Consider the following 22,006-nt stretch of genomic DNA (forward strand, 5'->3'; position numbering starts at 1 on the left):
ACATGCACACAGGCAGAACTTGCCTGCTGAGTAAAGACTGAGGCAGCAGAAGAGGATGCCTGAGCCTGCTGTATTTGTCCTGAGCTGCACAAGTCCTTGAGGGATAATCTCAGTCTTACCTATTTCAGTACCATACCTTTAGTGATAACAAATACTTGATAACAGCAAGATTGTGAGCTAAGTGGGTAGCTAATGCTGAAGTCAGCATTATGTCCACGTACCATGTAAATGTGGGATGAAAATAATGTTATCCCAGCAATAAACTCATAGTATAGGATGAGTGAGGCACGTTATAGTGAGAATGAAGAATTTAAGCATTCATTCAATTCCTGCATGCGTCGCTGTCCTCACCCAGGACACAGAAATTGCAGAGAGGACCTCTCAGGCGCTGTGCCTGTGTTAACACTGGGGTTTATTGTGGGAAAATAAATGCTGATGGTTTCTAGAATGGTTTCTTGGGCTGAAGAGGCTCGCATCAGTCCCAGAGTTGCTCTGATCAGTGCAGAGAGGTGCCTGGCAGAGCTGGTCGCAGAGTGAAGGACTAGTCACAGGCAGCTCCTCAGTTACACCTGTCAGCTGATCAGGATGGATGACCCTTGACACTACTTTTTTTACTGTTTTTACTGTCTGTTGTTGAATTTTGTGAGAGTGGCTTCTCAGTCTCACCCTGGAAATGAGGAGAAGTTTCTAACTCACTAAGCTAGGCAACAGACCAGTTTTGATGGCATTTTGACCATCAATCTTTCATATTCTCAGAGCTTGTGTTTAAGCTGATACAATGCATTCTGCTATCAGGAGGCAGTGACATTAACATTACGGTTAATTAATATCAACATTTGGATGAGACTGTTCTCTTATCTTAAAGGAGAAAAGTTTTGTTCCATGTTGTTGCTTGAGAAAATGGAGTACTCAAAGGATGGTCAAGGAGTTACTAATTTTGCCTGTCAACTCAGTGTCAACTCAAGACACTGAGAGTTCTGAGAAGTTCAGTGGCTGAAAATGACACTACATTATTGTGTTTTAGCTTCTGGATTTTGCTGGTCTTTTGGTGAGCATAGAGGCCTGCAAAGGTTGAGGTGGTGAAGAAGGTTCTTGCTGTGCTTGCTTTGGGCCATGTATTTGTGAGAAGGTGAATGTCATGAACTCCCTATCACAGCTGGTGCAGCCTGGTGCTTCCTGGTTTGGAGTGTTTTAGGAGGGAGTTCAATGCAGAGATGCACTGGGCATCCTGTACCATTAGTGAAATTTTAAGAGATTATAATTTCCTAAGAGAAACAGTGTCAGAACCTGCCCCTGGTTGTTCTGTACGCATTTGGAATATTTATTAGCTACTCAAAAATACAGAACTGTACTCATATAAACATAATTATCCAAATCTAAAATACATTGTTATAAAAGGGCAAGTGAAAGTAGAAGTGGAAAAAATAAGAAGTTGGTAGTAAGCAATCCAATTGATAAGAAAAAACCTCAAAGTATATTAAAAATTATATGGTCAGTGGAAGAACAGTCAGGACTTATTCTGTAAGAAACAGAATCCTAGCAATAGTTTAGATGAGTAGGACATGAAGATGACAGAATTACCAATGATGATACAGGAAAGGGATTAAATATGTGCAAAGTTATTCAATACATGTTTCTGCTTTATGTGATTAAAATTACACGCAGTTTTTCGTGTTGATGAATTCCTTTTTGTTCTATTAGTAGCTAACAAGGGTGTTTAGCAGAATACTTTTATATCTTTGTGACTCATAAGAACAGGATAGTAAAAAGACTGTCCCAAGAGCTATCCAGACTATTAATTTTAGTTTTAGATAAAATTGATATCACTGAACAAATCCCAGAGGACTAGGGAAAACCTGCTCTTTGTAGGCCATGGTGGTTATAAACATTTGAACAACTGATGGAAGGGTGTGATGAATTTTCCATCAAATGAAGTCTTGAAATAAAGATTTGATGTCTTAAATATGTGATCCTTTTCAAACATATTATGGGATGGCTTCATGAGGAAATTACCAAGTGAGATAATGTGTGTTCTCTTCAGGGTGTCACACTGGGGATCATCACTGATCCTTCTGACCTTTAAATCTGGAATAAAATAAATCTGGAAACCTTATCTGTCTCGACGCTGTAGCCATTTTGGACTGAGGTTTCTAGAAGGTCTAAATTAAATATTGCTATGGTTATTATGATAGAGTCTCAGAGTTCATGTTTCTTCACTTAGTTGTCTCATAGTCTCCTAATCTGTATTGAGTCTCTCAGTTTCATTCCAGGATCAAGTCCTGAGGCTTCCATATATACATTAAGGCAGAGACTGTGTTTATTGTGTGTCTTGTACAGTACATACTAGTCATGCCACCAGTGCTTGGGCAATTGTGGTGAAGTTGCAAAATATAATTGAACTACTATTAAAATGCATACAGCTGTCACCAGAGCAGGTAGCTTATGAGTTTCCGTCTGCCTTAACACAGAGTACCAGAATTACATTTTTATTAGTCACACCAGTACTGTGGTGATAGAGAGAAAGGTTCCAGCCAGCCCTGGAGGCTGTACATTGACATGTGAGTGAGGAAATCTTGCTGGAGCAAACTAACTCCATGCAGAGCCAATGAGAGGGACAACTGCAAAAGTTAATTAGTTTACACTGAATTAGTAAACCTGTTTGAGTTGACGAGGACTTGACTAGCAATTTTGGGATGGCTAGTACAGATAGGGCACTCCTACTTTATTCTGCATGTCATCCCGCTCTGCTAAGAACAAATGAAACTTTTGGGGGTTCTGATATGCTATCTACTTACATGATGGAATGTACAATTAATAGATGAGAAAATTGAAGAGATGTGCAATTTGAAGGAAATGTAGCTGATGACAGTAGGTGACTTACTCTTTCAGGCTAGCATACCAAGCATTCAGTCCATGTATGTGTTCCTTTTCTATTAAGAACCAAAATTTTATAAAAATAATTTTGAAATGCCTTTCTCAGCCCCTAAAAATACTTATTTTACAAATAAGTAAAATATTTCTTGTAGAAGATTAAAGTATTAAGTCTTACTTTTTTTTTTTTTTTATATCTACTGGTTTTGGGATCAAGTATGTTTTCTTGACAGTAGCTGGTATGGCGCTGTGTTTTGAACTTGCTGGAAACAGTGTTGGTAACACAGGGATAATTTAGCTCTCTGAGCAGTGCTCACACAGTGGCAAGGGTTTTTCTGCTCCTCACTGCATCCCACCAGCGAGGAGGCTGGGGGGCACAAGGAGTTAGTAGCGGACACAGCAGGGCCAGTTGAGTCCAAGTGATCACAGGATATTCCATCCTAGTTGGCATCAAGCTCAGCAGATAAATACAGGGGAAGAAGGGGGAAGGAAGGGATGTTCAGAATGCTGGCATTTGTCTTCCCAATTCACCATTACATACGTTGGGGCCCTGCTGTCTGAGGGATGGCTGAATACTGCCTGCTTATGGGAAGTGGTCAGTTAATCCCTTTCGTTTTTCTTGTGCATGCAGCTTTTGCTTTTCCTTTTAAACTGTCTTTATCTCAACCTGTGAGTTCACTCACTTTTACTCCTCTTATTCTCTGACCTATCCCACTGCAGGGGAGTGAGTGTGTGGCTGGATGAGGCTCAGTTGCCAGCTGGGGTTAAATCATGACTATATATATATATATATACATATATATATATATATGTATTGCATATAATCTGAACCAGATAGAGTGTTTTACCTGCTCTCCATCCTTGCCTGAGACACCTCTGGTGGGCTTCCTTGATCTCTGTGTGCCAAGGCTTATGCTGATACTACAGTTTTCCGTCTCTTCTTCATGCACAGACCTGCCTGCTGCTGCCAGTGTGCTATGTGGCAGAGCTTGGCAGTGGCATGCTTCATCACCAGTGCTCACTAGGGTCAGGGTTAGCCCAAAGCACAGTAAACACATCAGTGCATGAGAGCATGAGAGGAACTGCACATTATTCTCTATTTGCACCAATTCTGTTTGTTCAAGATGCTGGTAGACATACTTACCCTTGGAAAAGCTGGGATCAGCAGTATTGCCATGTGGCTAAAGAGGGTTACATTTCAAGGAGATTGATCGGATTTGTGGTGAAAATGCAGCCCACCACAGCACAGACAGCAGAAATCTCCACTCCAGCACTAACCTGGATGGGTAGTCCTGAGCTGTAGTGCCATGTTTCTCCTGTCTCTCTGTCTGTCCATGTATTTTTAATAAGGGATGACTTTTCAGCCTGAGCACAGCAGTAGACAGCCTGAGATTTGTGGACCTGAGCTGGCACACAGGGGTGGCATTCTGGCTCTAGAGTTGGCACAAGTGGGGTCAGCTCAGGTATCTCCAATGTAGTAAGGGTGTAACCCTTCAGAGTGAACTCCTGTGTTCACAGATTAGGGCTGTTGAGATGCTGTGCTCTCGGTGAGAGGGGCCAGCCACTGTCTCTGATAGTCAGCAAGACAGAGGTCTGCATCTCTTTCAAATAACAGAAGGTGTACCTAATATTTTCAGAAATATTCTTACATTAAAAGCCAATCTTGTAACATTACTCAGATTAAAAAAGACATTTTTATTCCTGGCTATGAACTAAGTAAGGAATGTGAGACCTTCCCCTCTAGGCGGGAATACTGCCAGCTTGATACCCCAGAGATTTCATTTTCTCTCTTCCAATGCTGCAGCTGAGTGGTTATTGAGTGACTGGTGGGTATCATGTCAGCCTTGGTTCACTGTACCACCAGTATTGGACTCGTTAGAGAGATCTCAAATGCCTTGGGTGCAGCAGAAGCTATAAAAAGTCAGCAAGTCAAAGAAAGGAATTTTTGGGCTTTCTGCCCACAAGGATCATATGGATTTTTTTTTTAATATGTTTTTGGAGAATAGTGCCATGTTGATACATTTTCTTCTCTATGAAGGCATTTTTCACAGTGCTTAGATTCATGCATGAAATCATCTTTATCCATTTGGAGGAGCAGTTTGATCAATTACAAAGGTAATCCCTCACTGATGGGAAATGAGAAGGCTTGGTAACGCTTGGTCTTGCATGGCTTGCACAGGTTAATCACTTATTCTGGGCCAGAATTTTATAGGCAGCCAATTTCACGGTTCCTAACCACATCAGCATGTCTTAAGCCTGTCTTAAGCGGTAGCTGTTCAGAAATCCTTTGCAGTTGATAAATATCTCAGTCTGCTGCCCATGAGCAATATCAGCACTATTCTATGTGATATTCACATTCAGTTCTAATCAGATTATAAAAGTAAAACATCATATCAAATATGCGAAGACAGCTGTTTCCAGATTATTCAGAAACAGTTTGCCAAGTACTTTGAGGTTGTTCTGGTAAACACATAAAAATCATCCACCCACAATCTTTTGATAAGCCACCATTTTAAAAAAGGAGAGAAACATTTTCCTCTGTGATGTTCTTGGTGCTAAAATGCAGGAAGTCAGGGGCAGGTCCATACTCCAGTGTGGTCCCTGTTACACGAGCACTCAGGTGCCAGGCCGGGGAAGTTCCCATTCACGAAGGAGCATGGATGTAGGCTTTTGTAAAGACCTGTCTGCAAGAGAATGTAAAGTTTGGCTAGGTACATCCCTGCCATGTGTGGGTCAAGGTGTTGCAGTGATTTCTGACTGATGATTTTGTGAGCAAGTACAGCCTTGAGCACAGAGTGATGCAGAGAGACCTACAGTACAGAACAGTCAGATGCTACATTTTCCATCCAGTTTTGTGAGGCAAGACTGCGTACATAAGCAGGCCTGTGTGTAACCATGGTATGAACATATATAGAACAGATTATATGATTTTGGCTGTATGGCCTGATTCCTTGCCAAGTTTCCAGTAGTTCAATCATGATCTAATTTGAAATAATTAAATCAGTCAGGTTTTTTTTAGAACAACTTTCTCATCTGTAGGGCTATGAATATCATCGCTGCAATCATAGCTAGAGTAGTTTTTATAATAAACTGTAAGTTTAAGTGTTAAAATTTACAAAACTCTGTAAACAAAAATCACCAGAGCAGATTGCTAACTTGTGATTCTCAACTCTGTCCCAAAAGTTGTGCCATAAGGTGATGTAGAAACCATAGATTTAAGCTTGGGAAGCTTTTATAAAGTTGGCCTGTAAAGTTTAAATCCAGACCTGTATCTAGAATTCAATTTCTTAGATCCATGTTACATCTTCTGCCAGATTCCTGTCTGATGAAGCTCCTTGACCTAGAAATCAAGATCTGATTTGCTAATGGGATCTTAAACTAATACACAAGTTGAACACAGGCAGTATGAGGGAAAAGTATGGGGCTGAGTGGAAATGTAGGGACATATGTTTTATATTTGGCTTAGTTTGTTAGAAAACCTTACACTCTTGACTTCTGGTCTATTAAAAACATAAAGTAATTGCACATGTTTGAAATTTTCAATTGAGACTTTATTCTACCTTTTTTGTACAAATTTCTGATGAGTTTTAGCACAATTAATAAGCAAAATACAAGAATTGTACTACCCATTTTTTGAAAATCAATTGCTTCAACTATTTTGAAGTCAAACCAAGCATAATGTAAATCTTTCTCATAAATGGGCATGTGCAGACATACAAGCTTAGGATTTTCATTTTAAACTAAAGGAACTCTGGCTTCAGCTAGTCAGAGTCCAGGTTTTGTTCATCATATTTTTCTTGTGTTCTTAAAATTGTATTTGTATTCAGTGTCATTTGAATATGTTTTTGATTTGTCCAAACAGCAGATGGCTGTGATAAAGAGTCTGTATTTAACTTGGCACTTTCCATTCCACATTCCTTTACTATTCATAGCACACCAGTCATACTTGTCTCCAGTATACAGAAAAGGAGGCAGTTCAACTTGCAGATGCAATTCCCCTCAAATGTGTATTTACAAACCCACAGCATTATTTCTTTTTAATGGTGAGAAGACCAGATACTAGATATAGTAGGTGGATATTTTTTCATGTCTGCCACTCATGAAATGTGAGACACTGGAACAGAAACTAAAGCTGTGTCTGCAGTAAGGAATCAGTGTATTTAAAATTAGATTCATGCAGATCCTGTGTTCCTATGGGGAGAGGGGGATCATACGTAGGCAGAAAAAATTCCTCTTGAAGATAGAGTTGTGGGATTTCAACCTAAATTTTCAAGCAGCATGGACAATTAAATACTCATCTGATTAAACAACAAGACTACCTGAAATGTGTAAGAAAAAAGGCATTTGTGCAAGACCAATGTCTTTTTATTACTGAGGTTTCACTAAGAAGAATTTCATCCTTTTGAGCATTTGTATGCAAAAATTTTTCTTCAGTTATTATGTTAAACAAAACCAATTTTCAAAAATGTCTTTAAAAGTTCTCTTTAAAGGTTTTCTTATACTTTGACAGAAAGTATAATTTCTACTTCCTGTGTTTTAAAGCAAATAGTCAGTGATTATTCTTCTTTTCTTACACTTTCAAACCTTCAACACACTTTAAAAATATAATTTCTCAAGAGTTTTTTGGTATAGAAGCTTGAACTGTAGAAGTAGGGACTTTTGATAATAACTTTCAGTTTGTGTGCTTTTCCAGAGAGAAAAATTTAATCTCAAAAATTAGAAAACAGATTTTTTGCTACAAAAATTAAATTTCCATTAGTCAGAACTTGTCTATTCCTTCTTTAATGTTTATGACTATGTATGACAAATGCTTATTCCTTAGAAACACAACTCCTGCTACTTAATTCAAAAATGTGCTCTATTTTCAATATGTTATCAAATAGATATTTTTCTCCTGCTGAGACTAGCGCAAGTTTGCTATTGTTGAAACAAGCCTGGGTTTTCAACCTATGTGTGGCTGGAGGCAAGCAGTCTAACATTTCTCATCAAACAATAAAGTCAACATACAGAAAAATATATACAAAGAATTTCCTTTACTGTAATAAAGTACAGCTACATGTTTACTACACCCTACAATGATGCATGACTGATATTATTTTGTTACATTAAGAATGATTTTATCTCACCGATAACTATAGACATGGTTCTAATTCTTTCCCACTGAGTTCTTCATTTCAACAACCAAAATGCCATCATGGCAGAAAAGTGCAGTCAAGTCTTTGTTCTCCACTCCATCAGGTAATTTGTATTGTCTGGTGAAGCTTCTGGATATGAAACCATGTTCATCCATCCTGGGTCCATGCTGAGCTTTAATCAGGAGCCAGCCTTCGAAAGTCTGGATAATGATATCTTCAGGGCGGAACTGCACAACGTCCAGCAAGACCCGAAAGTGTGAGTTGTCCTCCTCCTGGCTGCTCTTCCCAGCCCCAGCCGTGCTTTCTGCAGCACACCTCTGGCTGCTCGGTGCAGCGGTAGCAGGGCCGGGCAAAGCGTATAAAAGGTGGTTCAGTTTGTGTGCTTCCAGCTCCTGGTCAGCAAACTGCTCCTGGTAGCGCACAGGAGTTTCCACCCAGTGCCTTATGACAGCTTCTGCCATTGCTGAGGCAGAGAGATCAGCTGCTGCTCGTGCTGTGTCGGGAAGCTGCAGAGTCACAGCGAGCTCTTCCCAGCCGAGTGTCTTAGCCACAGACCAGCCGATCAGTTGATGTCGCCTTTCACTTTTAGAGCAGGCAGAGCTTAACATTTAATACAGCGTCCTGTGCTCCAGTGCTGCGAGACTTGTTTCATCTTTTATCCACTAACAATAGAGCACTATTTATAGTGCTGCAGTCTTGAGTGGCTTCAACATATGCACAGGTTTCATGCAGGAGTAGTGAAAGCAAAATTTTGATGCCCTTCTTATTGCAATATTGTGCTGTTTATAATTATGAATAATGATTACACAAATAATGTGAAAGATTTTGATATTTTATTTAAATGGATATTTAATATTTTTGCTTTTCCAAGGGATATGTGGCAGTAAGTACAAACTCTGTATTTCTTCTAATTGAAATGTGGAGCTAGTGAGGGAAGAGATTTAATTACTTTGGCAGCAGGAATGGAGCAGATTTCAGGTTAGGTAAATGGTAAAGTTAGCAAGTGCGTTGTATGTTTTTGCACAAGTTGTGCATAGATGAAATTTGGGCATGGTTAACCATGTTGTTGGTGTGAGGAGGGAGCCATCTCTGCCTGCAAGGAAGGAGCCTGAAGTGCCGAGTCTGCAATCTTAGTGACCTACAAACACAGCAGAGATGTCTTCACCATGTCAGGGAGTCAGACACAAGACTGCAGAGAGAACTTCAGTGAAAGCTCATGTTTCAGAGCTTCCAGAAGATGGTAGGGCTATTTTTCCCCAGCAGAATAGTAAAGACAATTCAAAATCCTTAAAGCTGTCATGTTGTTCTAATAATCTGCTTTTGTTGCTTAACAGCTTGAACCTATTATCTCATCTACTGCATGTGTCTGCAAAGCAGGACTGATGACCCCGAAGGCTCTCTGTGGTGTAATTATGGAGTGAGAAATGTTTGGGAATGACAGTGACCTCTGGAGATCATCTAGACCAAGCCCCCTGCTAAATCATTCACCTAGAACAGGTTGCACAGGATCACATCCAGGTGGGTTTCAAATATCCCCAGGGAAAGAGCTTCTACAATCTCTTGCTTGTAATCTTCTTGCTACTCTCTGATTGCAAGGCAAATAATGCCTACAAAATTCAATAGCTTGTTTAAAGTGAGCTAAGAGAAAAGTGCAGTAAAAAGGGAAAATAATTTCTAAATTTTAGTATGTTTGCTAGAAAATTGCTGTAGCTGAGCTTGCTAATGTAAAGCAGAATGTGTTATGGCAACTAATGGTGAAGATTTTTATTTAATTTTTTAGTGCAATAATAGTTGCCTTAGTGCTAGAAATAATCAAAGAAGATACTTTTATTTCTTCTTGTTTGGCTATTGTTTTTCAGAATTCTGTCTCTCTCTTGTCCTTACATATTCCATTATCATAGTTCCTAATGGGATCTTTGGTTGCTAATGGAGTAATGAAGAAAGAGGCAATTGAAGTTCAATACTTATCAGATATTGACTTCTTTATTACATTAATAGCAGAGCAGAATTACCAGAAGTATCTATAATTAAAGCTCTAGAGCTGCCATTTTATTTTAAACTTAGAAAGGCTCCATTGCAAGGTAAGGAAATTTTCAGAAATTAAAGACAACTTACATAAATGGCCAACCAATTAATTAAGTATTGTGAGAGAGGAGTATTGTGAGTAAGGAGAGTTAGGCTACTTTATTTAACTATTGGCTCTTCTTCTGTTAAACTGTCCTCCAGAAATAATTTAAAAATGCAATTCTGAATGTCTGACTGACTGAAATAGTGATAAAGCCAACCAGGAGTATTGCCGGCTATCTGTCCAGCAGCTGTTTTCGCTTTTGCTAGCAAATGATTCACTTGATGAGGAAACTTTAACCCTGAAGTGAAGCAGTATGCCTGGCTGGTTGTGATATTATGCTTATACAGATTGCCAAAAGCTCTTGCTGTCCCTGATTAATTGTGTGATGATAGCCTGACTTATTTTACTTCAATTTTGCAGTTCATTAATAAATGTACTGTGCAGGAATATCACTTTAATTTTTTTTTTAAATTTTGTTTTAATTATTCCCGTCATCTCTGGAAAAAGGTAAACTTGCCCATAGTTACCCTTCAAATGAAAATGGAAATTGCCATCTCAGTGCAAGTCACTGTGGGACAGCTGTATCTATTCCCAGAAACAGCTGTGTTAGTCTTTCAAACGTCTGTGTTAAGCATACTTGGAACTGTCTGGTTTAATTGGCACGAAAGATGCATTGAATATGCTTTAAGTTCATGTTGAATGCAAAATGCTGCGGAGGTTTATAGGATCTCTCTACTCCGTATGACAAGAAATCAGAAAGATTTTGGTAATGAAGCCATGTAGCGTCTTTCTGCCTTCCCATCCTGCACTCTCCTCTGTTCCACTCCCTTCTTCTCTCAGTGTTTCACCTGTGGACTCAAGAATTAGCACCATGCTTCTTATCTCCTTATTACTAACACGGGGAATATGCCAAATGGAACAAGAAAACACCCTTATTATGTTTTTTGCCTTTCAAACTTGAACATGACATGGAGTGCTGCAGTACTGAGACATGTACGCTGCTGTACTCTTGCAATATCTATAGCAAGATTTGATCCAGCAATACGTTTTAATAACAGTTGGTTACTGTGGTCTTTTAATAGCTTCAGAGCTGATCCAACAGGAGCAGGATTGATGTCCTAAACCAGCAGCTTGGTGTCTCAGGTTTTGTTTCCGGGTTTTCCCGTGCCTGCACAGGCCTCTCTCCATGCTGCCCAGCGGGTAGGAGCCCACCGGCTGCCCTGGGCAAGCACTGCAGAGCCGCGCTGCCGAAGCAGCAGCCGGGCAGCTCGTCGCGGCAGCCTTACACTTGGCAGTGCATGCTGTCCCTTGCTGCCCGCAGGTGTTCCCACAGGTGTTCAGGTGTTCAGGTGTTCCCACAGGTGTTCAGGTGTTCCCACAGGTGTTGAGGTGTTCTCACAGGTGTTCAGCTGTTCAGGTGTTCCCACAGGTGTTCAGGTGTTCCCACAGGTGTTGAGGTGTTCCTGTAGGTGTTCAGCTGTTCTTGCAGGTGTTCCCTGAGTTGTTCAGGTGTTCCCGCAGGTGTTCAGGTGTTTCCACAGTCGGTCAGTTGTTCAGGTGTTCCTGCAGGCGTTGCAGTGTTCTCGCAGGTGTTCCTGCAGTTGTTCAGGTGTTCTCGCAGGTGTTCAGGTGTTCCCACAGTTGTTCAGATGTTGAGGTGTTCCCGCAGGTGTTCAGTTGTTCAGGTGTTCTCACAGGTGTTCCCGCAGGTGTTCAGGTGTTCCCACAGGTGTTCAGTTGTTGAGGTGTTCCCACAGTTGTTCAGGTGTTGAGGTGTTCCCACAGGTGTTGAGGTGTTCCCGCAGGTGTTCAGGTGTTCCCGCAGGTGTTCAGTTGTTCAGGTGTTCCCGCAGGTGTTGAGGTGTTCCCGCAGGTGTTGAGGTGTTCCCGCAGGTGTTGAGGTGTTCCCGCAGTTGTTCAGTTGTTCAGGTGTTCCCGCAGTTGCTCAGTTGTTCAGGTGTTCCCGCAGTTGTTCAGTTGTTCAGGTGTTCCCGCAGTTGCTCAGTTGTTCAGGTGTTCCCGCAGTTGTTCAGTTGTTCAGGTGTTCCCGCAGTTGCTCAGTTGTTCAGGTGTTCCCGCAGTTGTTCAGTTGTTCAGGTGTTCCCGCAGTTGCTCAGTTGTTCAGGTGTTCCCGCAGTTGTTCAGTTGTTCAGGTGTTCCCGCAGTTGCTCAGTTGTTCAGGTGTTCCCGCAGTTGTTCAGTTGTTCAGGTGTTCCCGCAGTTGCTCAGTTGTTCAGGTGTTCCCGCAGTTGTTCAGGTGTTCCCGCAGTTGTTCAGGTGTTCAGGTGTTCCCGCAGTTGTTCAGGCAGTTGTTCAGGTGTTCCCGCAGTTGTTCAGGTGTTCAGGTGTTCCCGCAGTTGTTCAGGTGTTCCCGCAGTTGTTCAGGTGTTCAGGTGTTCCCGCAGTTGTTCAGGTGTTCAGGTGCTCCCGCAGTTGTTCAGTTGTTCAGGTGTTCCCGCAGTTGTTCAGGTGTTCAGGTGCTCCCGCAGTTGTTCAGGTGTTCAGGTGTTCCCGCAGTTGTTCAGGTGTTCCCGCAGTTGCTCAGGTGTTCAGGTACTCCCGCTCTCCGCGTCTCCCGCGGTTTTCCAGGACAGCGCCGGGATGCGCGGATCCGCGGGGCGCAGCGACATCTGCTGGCGAGGCCGGGCAGCGCCGGCACGGTCCCACCGCCCCGCCGGCAGCGCAAGCTCTGCGGCACGAAACGCGGGATTAACTTGCAGCCGCTGCTTCCACCCTGACACCAGCTACTGCCTCCGTGTTTCGGAAGGGGGTGGCGGAATCAGTGTTTGAGTTGCATCTTGAGCTGCGTCCAAAGCCGCGTGGCCGGCAGGTCGAGGGAGGGGATCTGCCCGTCTGCTCTGGTGAGACCCCACCTGCAGTGCTGCGTCCAGCTCTGGGGTCCTCAGCATAAAAAGGATATAAACCCGTTGGAGTGGGTCCAGAGGTGGGACACCAAGATGATCACTGGGCTGGAGAAGCTCCTGTAGAGATAGGCTGAGAGAGCTGGGGAGTTGGGGTTTTTCATCCTGGAGAAGAGAAGGCTCCAGGGACACCTTACTGTGTCCTTCCAGTATGTAAAGGGGGCTTACAAGAGAGCTGGTGAGGGATTTTTGACAAGGGCATGTAGTGATAGGACAAGAGGGAATTGCTTTAAACTGAAAGAGAGTAGGTTTACATTTGGTTTTAGAAAGAAACTAGTTCCTGTGCGGGTTGTGAAACAGAGGAACAGATTGTCTGGACAAATTGTGGATGCCTCATCCCTGGAAGTGTTCAGGGCAGATTGGATGGTGCTTTGAGCAGTCTGATCTAGAGGGTGGCATCACTGCCCATGTCAGGGAGCTTAGAACTAATTTATTTTTAATGTCTCTTTCAACCCAAACCTTTCTATGATTTTCTGATGCTATTAAATATAGCAGATCAGCAGAAATCCTGGTAAAGCTGTATTTTAAACTGCAAAAATGTAAGGTGCACAAAATCGTCAGAATAACACCTTTTTGATGCATTTCTTAAATGAATACAGGTTCAATATACTTGGCACAACTTTAAAATAGTACATTTCCCTATCACAATTGTCTGTGGGCCTGATTCCCCAAAGAGAAATTTGTATTTCAACTACCACTAAAATTCAGTAACTGCTGAAAGGGGAAAAATGTGAAAAGGCTGAAAGGCTGAATTGAACAAGAACTCTTACGGAGGAAGCTAATAGGCTAAATTCACATTAGGGTCATGTAATTATCCAAATGATTTTAGATTAATCACTGCAGTTACTTTTACCAAAGCACCCAAGGATGCCACTCATGATCCATTTCACATGTCATTCAAATTTTGTCACTTCAAATTTTGCAGTACATTTCATGAAATGAAAGGAAAAGTAGGACTTTGTGGGTTTTACCAGTGCTCTGTTACACCCATAGGGAAAATATAAGCTTCGTGGTGATATCAAAGAGCTAGATATTAAAATAAAATGTGTGTGAGAATGGAGTGATACATGCAAAACCTCCGTGGCAAAGAGCTATTTTCCACATGGTATTTAATATATTTGTTTAGATTGAGAAAATTACTGTTTCTTACTTCCATTGCTTTGAGTCCATTGCTCCTTAAAGCTATGAGCTCTCTTTTTAGCTGGATTGTTAGGTCTGCATGTGTGTAAGCTCTGAAGAAATCAGCAATGTAACCCCAAGTCCTGCAAGTGCCTAATCAGCAGATACTGAGTGCTCTGTTTTCAATAAATATTGAGGTTTTTTTGGTTTTTTTAAAGTCATGTCTCATTCCAATCACATGGTGTTTAGATTGGTCAGTGAATCACAACATAACTCTTTCTGCAGCAAGACTTCATGCTGTTTTATAAAAATTCTTGCAAGTGGTAAAGGCTGTGTTGTTACATAGCCAGCTTCACTGAAGGGAGACTTCAGTTTGTGGGTCATGTCCTTCAAAACCTGGAAAAGGCTGGATCTGCTCAACCTCTTGGAAAATCTCTCCAGGGCTCTCTTGTAACTTAGGGGCCTCTTAAGAAGTGGAAAACTAATCCCAGCTTTTGCACTAAGAATCAATGTTTACTCATTTTTTAGGAAACAGTGTGAAAAATGTAAGTAATCATGGAATGGACTATCATTTTGACACATTGCTACTACTATTACAATTTTTTTTTAATGTTGAGATGATAGAGCAGATGAAGGATAAGGATGAACATTGACAGGACTGCAACAGCTGCTGTTGGAGCAACATCTTTATGGAGCAGTGAAGGAATAAAAACACAATAAGTATAACAATAATTTTAAAATTTCACATAAAAGTTACTTTAAAGTGATGTCATGCAACTCTTTACACAAATTTGCTTTGTTATTCACATGGCTTGTTTTTAAACATTTCTATATATGCTAGAGGCAAATGCATCTGTCCCTCACAAATTCTTGAGGAATTCCTATAGAAAGCAAACTCTTTAAAGTGATAATAACCTGTTCAATTCTTGCAGACAGAACAGTAGAGAGGAAATGAACATTTAAAGAGAATAATGTGCCTAAGGGTTTGAAAGCTCTGTTTTGCCACTGGAAGTCAAGATCCAAAGCACTCTTGCTGTAGAAACAGTCTTACTTTTCACAAGTTAAAAATCAACTAGTGTCCCAAGTAGAATGCCAATTTTCAGGTTTCCTCCTCTTCTGCCTCACTGAAGGTTTTACTTGAGTCTTGATAGGAATGACACAAGTCAGTAAAGTGCTGTAAGACTGGTGTATTTATTTTGCATATGTTAAAACTTTATAGCTAGTGCTTGTGTGCATATTTAGGATGTGAAGCCCCTATCTATGGATTACATCTGCAGCTGTGCATGTTTTCATGTGGACCACTTTAGTAAAAATAACACAAGTACTGAAAATCTCACCTGTGAAGTTCTGGAAGTAGCAATGTTTCTGATATTTAAAATTATGTACTGTCTAGGTCCTGCATTACATATAAAACCTGCTAACTTGCAATTAGCACAAAGCACCCATTATCTCCTTTTTTTGTTTGTTTGATTTGGTTTTTTTCCTCTCCTAAGAACAGAGTGAAGATTGAAGTTAAATAGCTAGAATGAAGTTATATTGAAGCATATTGAAGATACGTGGTGTACTGATCCTTTGCATATATTTGTCAACCTAATTGCTTACCAGAAAATAATTGAACTTAATAAATGAATTTTGAGATTTAAAAAATTCTGTGTTCAAAGAATCCCTGAAAACACAGCCCAGAACTCATTGAGGCAAAGTGTCAACATGTTGGCCTGGAAGGATGCTTATCCTAAGGTAGAAATACTTCATCCAGAAAGTCTTTAAACAGAAACTGCTGTGATTTGTGAAGGATTTACAGGAAAAATTTGCTGTGGTTAGTGAACAATTCCTTTCTGGAATGACACAAATATGCTATTCGATACCAATGTACCCTGGGAATTAACTACTGTGTCAAGCATCTTTAACTGACAAGGAGCAGCGGGAGACTGACTGGGTAAGTAATGAGAGTGGAAGGATTGCCCTGAAATCTCAAGTTTAGTGACTGACAGGGAATTGATGGTATCTCAATGCTATTGTCTTCATATGGTGACTTAGTGGATAATGTGAAATTCCAGTCTTAGAAGGAAAGTGAATAATTCACTGGCAGAAATACTGTCTCACCTTGCCTCTCCACATGGTGAAAGCCAACCAAAATCTCACTTCTATGTCAGAGCTGTTATTTCCTTCAGTGTTGGAATTAGAACAATACTCTCATATTGTTCTAATTTCCTGACTTTGGCAATGCCAGGAAGGCTGCAGACGTGGTAAAATCTGCTGCTAGAAATCCTTTTCTGCAGATAGTTTTCAGTTAAATCTGAGCCACAAATTCTGATATATAAATTATATAATCCCTTATCTTTACTGGACTTGCACTTGGTGTGTATCAGTGCAGAATTTACATCCTTAATCTTAACACTATCATCCATACTAGTTCTGAAGTTACATTTTCTTTCCTAGTATGTGTTCATCTCAGAAGAAAGAATTTGGCCAGACTGTTTAAGATTACAGATGAATTTACTGTGAACCTTGATTTTACAATACAAGGATAGGTAGGTTATTCCACATACACGAGTTCTGAATGCTTTAAAAAGAAGTGTTAGGGCTGAAATTTTAAACTTTTTTCTCCTCTCTCTTATTTGAGCTTCTGTTTATACATGTTAGATTTTGAAAAATCTAAAAATGTTTTCTGGCCTGCTTTGTACACTGGTCTGTTTGCAAAGACCCCATGCCACATATGTTGGAAAAAAATTGGAGACTTGTTTTTCTTCTTAAAGAAACCTTTGTGCCGTATAAAATACTGGCAGAACCTCACTCAGTCTTTGCATACCCTCTAAGCAAAAATGTCATGTAAACATTTATTTAAGATGACCAGATACCTGGTTAGTAGGTAAGGTAGCATTTTCTTTCCATTACAAAAATACTTTTCTCCCAACACATGTTTGTCAATGCAGCTATTTTTATAACATAGATCAGAACTGCTGGGCAAATCTGTTGCTTGTATGTTGTTCTACTGAAGGTCAGAAGATCCTTAATTAAACTTTGTTTTGCTAAGGTTTGTGTTTACATAGCATGCTCTCCAAGAAATAAAATGTTTGTAGTGAGATCATGAGAGAACAATAATATTTATAAAGGCAGATTTAACTCACATATTAGAAAAACCATTTTATTTTCACAGTAGAAGCTCTTTCTTCCATAATAATCTTTGCTGCACCAAGGAGGTAAATTAAGTCTGTGCAGGCTAATGGGGTAGTTCTCTAGTCAAAGTCTGGTAATTAACAATTAGTAAAACTGGATTAAAATGTGATTACTTATACTTGGAGAGATGTTTTAAAAAATAATGTATTTACTGAGCATAAGTGTGTTAGCTATTCCATATAGGTTGTAACTTTCTTTGGGGCCAATTAAAGCTGCTTACAGATAGCAAAGTATGGACTCTGTGGTTTATAAATTGAGGTGGGGCTTCTTTGTGCCAGGGATGAACAAAGCCACAGGAAAATAATTCAAAAGAGTTAATCATAAGCAAAACCACAAACTGCAGAGGGGGCTTTGACATGCAGTCAAAGGACTTAGTATTGTTGACATTTTGTTATCAATTTGAAACATATTCACTTTTACATAGAGAATGACTGATGGATGGATAAAGAAGGTTGAAGTAGAATGAAAGACAAAATGTTCTAAACACAAGGAAATTCGATTATTAGCGTACAAGCAAGCTGCCATTCAGCAACTGTACTGAGTAATAGTAGCTAAAGGCAGCTGGATGTTGAACAATTTGTGGTTATCTGTCCAGTTTGTCAACTCCCTATTCTTACTGCTATTCCCAGAGCATTCACTGAGGATATCAGCAAAGTAAAGGCTGCAGGATTAAATCTTATTCTAGCAAAAATCCAGGACAGAAAGAACCACCAGACAGTTTTAGATGGACTCCAAGCTGTCTCACTGCTATTCATTTTCTGCCACTGCTGGAATTTTGCTGTGGAAACAAATAGCAAAGAAAACAATAACAGGATTAAGAACAATGACAGACTATTAAATCACATACCAGTGGTTCACAGGCTGTGGCATTTTTTTTCCATTGATGCAATGTTTGAATTTTTTTTTTTTGGCAATGGCTTTTCTTTTTTCCATGTGCAACATTTTGAGGTGAAGAACATGACCTAGCAGAGGAAGGGATGCTTTCTAGTTCCTCCCTACTTTGATATAGTTTTATGTTGTTTTTCATTTAGTTCTCCCACCTAAATCTGTGTAGTTTGGAGACAGGGCCCTTTTCTGCTCAGGAACAAGAATGGGGGCCAAATCAGTTGCCAAATCATGCTTCATTCTTCCTTTGTATAGTGAGCCACAGAGAGCAGTCAGCCATCAGTGAGCAAACAATAGTAATGACTTCTTCTATGAACTGTAATTGTAGGAGGGCTAACATGCACAGACTGCAAAGCAGCAGAGATTTGGGACCAATATACAAACAACTGATAATTCTGTAACCTAGGGTCTAGTCTAGAACCATAGGAAATCAGCATCCTAAGTTTAGGTACTTAAATTGTGCAAGAGGCCTCTGCTATTTTGAGAAATCAAATAGTTTCCTGTTCTTCTTATTATTGTTCCCAGAGTCAAAAATGCATCCTGTTGATACCATAAAAAGACGCCAAACTATTCTGCAATCTGGAAAAGTGTGTTTTAGTTATTCTACTGCTGCAGTTCTACACTCTGATAATGTAGAATCATGCAGTTAATATTTTTTCTCAGTAGTTCAATTTCTTTAGTCTTTAAAGGCACTTTACATACTCTGAAAATAATTTTAATTTCCTGTTGTAAAATGTCACACATTGATTTCACAAGTGTGTTAATTTTTATCCATATCCAAGTGTGAAGCAAGCATTTAAACAGATAGGTCGTGTGGTTACAAAACATGCTTGCTACATGCCAATTACATATCAGGTGCATGACCACTTATAAAATTCAGCCTCTACTGAGCAGACTAAAAGCCATTAGGGTCTTCCAAAATGCAGTTGCTACAGTCACTTGTCTCCAACAGCTTGTTACCCTTAATGTTCCCATCTCCTGTGTGGGTGAGTTCATTAAGAGGTGCCTTTCCGACTCCAGATTGTCTGGCACAGGAGGCTGCCACATGTCAGCTGTGCCTTTTGTACCAGCTAATATGGAGTTGATTGCCTGCATGTTCAAAATGACTGGACTGATCCCTTGAGTTACTGGATACAAACCCCTGCAGTGATTACCTCCAGATGTTGAGAAAGGCTAGCAGAAATACCTGCTCCCTTAGCCCATGCTTTGTTCCACAACATTCTGAGCCAGAATGTCAAGACCTACAGCAGTGCTAGGGACTCAGAGCTGTACTTCCAGGAAATATTAAAAGTGGTCTGGCTCGTAGCTACTTCATGTTAAATACTACAGAATCCTTTCTGGTTTATATTAGGTGCCCAAAATGAATAGATACTTTGACTTGTAACTTTCTGTGCCTCATTCCTGTTTCTGAAAGAAAGCGGTAATAATATTCTCTCATGTTAGTGGATTGTTGTGAAAATGAACTGATTAATATAATAGAATTATAGAAATCTTAGAAACAGTATTTGTGAAGAAGTTAGTGTCAGATTATTTGACAAAGCAAAAAACCAAATCTGTCCTCAGACAGAATTTGTCAAGTGGTGAATAAAAGACATGAGGCCACATGGAACCATAATTCTTTACTAAAAAGTAAAGAAGAAGTAAAATTTAATAAGTTAAGAAGGAAAAAATTTTAATAATTTAAGAAGGAAAATATACGGTAGAGTTATATAATTGGACAACACATCATAATATACAGGCATGTGCAGATGAAATAAAGATGCACAGGAAATTAGAAATTTAGCATTTTCTTCCTAAGTGTTTTAAAAATTTACTATACTACGGCCACAATTGTTAAGTTTCTATTCCTCTTCTTTTGTTTTTCAGCATGTGACATCACTTGCTATAACAATGTGAGATATGTAGAAAGATAGAATCACATTTGGAAATTAATTCAGATAGTAATGTAAGGTTTTCAAAAGTGAAGTTAGATCTAAGCACACTGTCACTTCTGCCTACTCCTTTTCCTGGAAATTACAAGTCAGCTGATGCAGTAAAATGAAATCTCTTGGCACTTCCCTGTCTAGAGACTGAATCTATTGGGTATTTTCTGCCCACTCTCCCAGCAAAGATACACCAGAACTTCCCAATCTCCAGCAGAATGATATTAGGCAAGGTAGGCAGGATGTGGTAGGACCTGAGTTAAAATGTTTAAAATTAAAAAAAGTCTACTTATATACCACAGAATTTATTGGGAGTTTTACCAATATCTGTTTGTAAGAAGTAATGTCTTAGCTTTCTTAAAGCTAGCCATTAAAACAGTGAGTGTGTGAAAAACATTACTTTTGCCTACGGCTCAGTTCTAAGACAATGCATAAATATGCATGCCGAACTGCTGAGCAGGGTGAAAATGAAGAATTAGTAATCAATATTAATGAGAATCATTTGCTCTAAACACAAATGGACAGTGCACACAATATAAACAGCTTTACTTGAAAGAATCGCCCAGCATCTGGATAATTTAATACCATTACTTAGGGGTTTTTATGTGTTCAGAATAACAACGTTTAACTTTAATTCCCTGAGTAAGTATTAACAGAGTTGCACGTTAATGAATTAACAAATTCACCTCCATTTTATTCTTAAACCCTCCACATAGAAGCAAGAGATCAAATTTCATTCTAGTTACACAGAAAAGTAGTTTGTTATTTAGCCAGGACTGTAAAAGTCCTGTATGATCCAGATCTACCCATATCCTTCACACTGAAATAAAACAGAAATAAAACACTACAAGTATTCCTGCTCACATATTCTTCAGATGGGTTAAAGGCAAGAAAGCTATACTTTGGCTGCTGGCCTCTCCCTCAATGGAAAAAAAGAAAAACATGTTAATGAGAATCAAATGGCCCTGTAACATGCTCTGGACTTGCTTCAAGAGCTGAAATCTGTATATACCACATAAAATACTTGGCCCCTAAAGAGCTCTTGCACAACCTTGCTGTATTTTGACCTGTTTTCCTAAGCTGAGATACAGGCTGCTGAGAGATCCATCAGCATCTTTTAAATTGTGATTCACAGAATATTCTATATGGGAAGTGACCCACAAGGACCATGAAGTCCAACTCAATTAAATGGCCCATAACAGGGATTGAAGTCACAACTGTGGTGTAAATAGCACCATGCTCTAAACAGCTGAGCGAATTTCAAGGCTGTTCCTTGTATTCCTTCATGGCACAGCTTCTTGCCAGTTTTTCCCATCCTCAAGACTATGTAGAAGATGCTCGAAAAGACAAACACAGTTTATTCCTAAGCAAGATTTCTTCAAGATGGACTCAGAATATTCACACCCTTGTCTTATTTTCCCTTTCCTTTGGAGTTGTAATTGCATGTAGGAGAGATGAAAGAATTGCACTGAAGTGGCTGAATTCACATGCTGTCTTTAGACCCTCATCCTGAAAACACATAGGAGCAGTGGGAAAAACGGGCAGTGTCATTGTAAAATTCCCACTCAGACAGTAAATTGCCTGAGTGGAAATGCATTTCCAAGAGTGTGTGCTCTCTGTTGTATTTATTATCATACTTTTGACTCTAATGCTGCTGAGCTTCTAGGACACACAAGACTGCTCCCTTGCATGTCCACACCATTGCTGGGTTTGTGCTGCTCAGATGGTTATCACTAACTGGTTTTATTACTGACAAGATAGATTTATAATCCAGCTGCCAAGACAGTAGCAAGAAAGGATGGCTAGACTTGTGGTTAGGGCACTGCCTTGGGAGGTAAGAAATCCACTTGGTTTCTGTCTCTCAGGCACATTTTTTTTGGCTTCTGGAAAATCACAGTCTTTTTATTC

General features: G+C 39.9%; 1 protein-coding gene across 1 annotated transcript; it reads right to left on the bottom strand.

Moving 5' to 3' along the window:
- Positions 1-7,887: 7,887 nt before the first annotated feature.
- On the bottom strand, positions 7,888-8,736 carry HSPB3 (heat shock protein family B (small) member 3). The gene has a single exon (XM_085043390.1). The coding sequence runs from the start codon at positions 8,612-8,614 to the stop codon at positions 8,018-8,020; it is 597 nt and encodes a 198-aa protein (XP_084899516.1). The 5' UTR covers positions 8,615-8,736; the 3' UTR covers positions 7,888-8,017.
- Between the last annotated feature and the right edge of the window lie 13,270 nt (positions 8,737-22,006).

The sequence above is a fragment of the Lichenostomus cassidix genome, chromosome Z, assembly GCF_008360975.1.
Source record: "Lichenostomus cassidix isolate B80296 chromosome Z, HeHo_3.0, whole genome shotgun sequence".
NCBI classification, from domain to species: Eukaryota; Metazoa; Chordata; class Aves; order Passeriformes; family Meliphagidae; genus Lichenostomus; species Lichenostomus cassidix.